The following is a 2,495-nucleotide window of genomic DNA, read 5'->3' on the forward strand; positions in this document are numbered from 1 at the left end:
CCCTGCTGGCCGTCCCGCCGCCGCCCGGGCTGCTGCCGCCGCTCGCCGCGGGGCTGAAGACGAAAACGGTGTTGAGGAGGCGCTGTAAGGACTGCTTCATCGTCCGGCGGCGCGGCCGGCTCTACGTCTGCTGCAAGACCAACCCCCGGCACAAGCAGCGGAAGCTGTAGCCTCGCCACCGGGAGCCTCTGCCGGCTGGGAGCGCCGCGGCGGAGCCCCGGAGGGGGGAGAATTAACGCGGTGTTCGCCCGTCGAGCCTCGAGTCCTGCATTCTAGGTCCCCGCCACCGGGACTGCGCCCTCTTCTCTGGCTGCCCCGTGGTTTCTGAGAGCTGACTGCTGGGGACACAAGTCACAGAATGGTGTAGGTGACAGTGTTCCATCTTAACGCTAACGTAGAGCGAGTTCTTGACGGCCCTTGTCTTAACTTTGTACCATGGATGCTGAGAACTGACACGGGAAGTCGCAACTTTCAGGACCTCTTGTCGTCTTAGCCGTGAAGCCTTACTTAAAATCACCTCACTGTTAAGTTAGTAAGGGCAAAGCTGAATCATTGGACTCTTGAGATGCCTTTGTGTTTAAAGCAAAATGAAAATAAACATTGTGCATTATTACAATACACAATGACTCTTTGTTTAAAAATAACCTTCTAGATGTGAAAGCTGTGATAACAACCAATAGTTTCAAACTCGGGTGGGCCCTTAAGTGGGAAATAATACTAAATATGTAACATGGAAAGGTGATGTTCTAGCTTATGCCTTGGCTTGTAGGTGAGGTAAAAATTTATACTGTTGAGTTGCAGCAGATATAGCCCCATGTAGCTTCAGTAACGCCAATGTAAATAACCCTTTGTGTTTATCACTGTGGGTTTTGGGGGCAGATGGTGGTATTTAAATTAGTGTGAGGTAATCAACACTTATTTTTAACTTTATTTTTAACTTTCTAACTAATCTAATTTGATTTTATACTGACAATTCACAGTGTATTTGGAAGTGTTCTTAACCTGATCTTCCTTTGGAGAAGTTTCTGGTATACCTACTATTCTACAGTTTCCCAAATCCTAACCCAAATAAGAAGGCACTACCTAGTAATTGTTGCCTTTTGAGTGGAGGTTGTAAAGCATTTTGTGTAGGTGTCTACAGCAAAGAAGATAAAAATAGTAATTTCAGATTCTGGCTAATTTGCTTTAAGTTTATTCAAAGCTTTAGGTTCACTCACAGAAATCAGCAAGGCTTTGTAATTACCCTTTTTTCTTTTTTTTTTTTCCTTCCTTCCCCCCCACCCCGATACAAGTTTTCCTGTGTCCCTTGAAACAACTCTTCTAACAGGTGTGGGGAGGATGGCTGGGAGCTGTAATGCCTCAGAGCTCATGTAGCCAAGCACTGTTGAATGCTGGCTCTGATGGACTGGTACCAGTGCATTACAATTTGAGGTTGCTGTAACATTGCACGTATAATGCCTTGAAGAACTTTTCCACCCAGTTATAATCCCACAACTTTAAAATGGCACTAATTTCTATAACTACATCCTTTTTCACTAGGTGCTTGGTGGGTAATGAGAAGCTAAGCCTGGAAAGCTGTGGCGAAGCATCCCAGAGGCAATAGTTAGTGACTGGTTCTCATGTGTTGGACAGTTTGTCTTTTCACTCAGCTGTCTCATCAGCAGAAACGTGGGTTTGGAGGCAGGAGCAGGTTAGTTAACAAACACATCCATCTTAGGGGGGCATCAAACAAGTTCATGGCCAGGAAGGGGGAGAGAAATGGCTGTCTTTATCCAACTAAATAGGGACAGACTGATTCAAAATATAAAAGCCTCTTCAAAACCAAAGAACCTTGAAGTAGTGGAAAACTGGCAGTATTTCAAAAGGTTTCCTTAAAATTTAGGCAGTCACAGATAAGAACATCTACTTTCTGAATACATGTATCTTGTGCATGTAAAAATGTAAGCAGAGAAATTTCTTGGAAAAGTTTTACACCTTTAACACACTTATACACCTTTAACTGCAGTTAAGCAGTCCAAGCAACTGGAGATCTTAAAAGCTCTAATCCTCAGGTTGGAGCTAACACCACACATTTCTAGGTGTGTGCTGTGGATTTTGTTCCAGCAGAAGAAAAGGTCTGTGTGCTGTGAACCCCGTGATACCTTGCGACTGTAGCTGTTAGTGCACCTTTTAGGTAAACAGTATATGTATGTCCAGAAAACCCAGCGACTGCCAGGCTTGCCTGCTTTGCTGGAGGACTGAGAGGACTGGGCAAGGACCAAGCTGAGGATTGAATGAGTTGGCCATCACATGAGGTGAAGGTCTCTAGGGGTTTTTTTGGTCAGGAAAAATACTTGGCAGCTGGTCCTACTGCTTCCCAAACAGTTCATCCAGCCCCTTGGTTCTGTCAGAAAAAAAAAGACAGTTCTCTGGTACAAGACAAATTGTGCTGGTGGGTCGCTGGGGAGGTGTCAGGGCTCTCTTGCCAAGAGCAACATCAGACGGTGAAGGGAAAG

The 2,495-nt window shown here is 45.4% G+C and overlaps 1 protein-coding gene across 1 annotated transcript; it reads left to right on the top strand.

Annotated features, from left to right (window-relative positions):
- Nucleotides 1–5: 5 nt before the first annotated feature.
- Nucleotides 6–170, top strand: MRPL36 (mitochondrial ribosomal protein L36; the record flags this gene model as incomplete). Its single annotated transcript, XM_010143168.1, has 1 exon — nucleotides 6–170. A coding segment is annotated over one exon (165 nt), but the record flags the coding sequence as incomplete, so codon positions are not given.
- Nucleotides 171–2,495: the final 2,325 nt, after the last annotated feature.

This window comes from Buceros rhinoceros, unplaced genomic scaffold (genome assembly GCF_000710305.1).
Source record: "Buceros rhinoceros silvestris isolate BGI_N320 unplaced genomic scaffold, ASM71030v1 scaffold6319, whole genome shotgun sequence".
NCBI classification, from domain to species: domain Eukaryota; kingdom Metazoa; phylum Chordata; class Aves; order Bucerotiformes; family Bucerotidae; genus Buceros; species Buceros rhinoceros.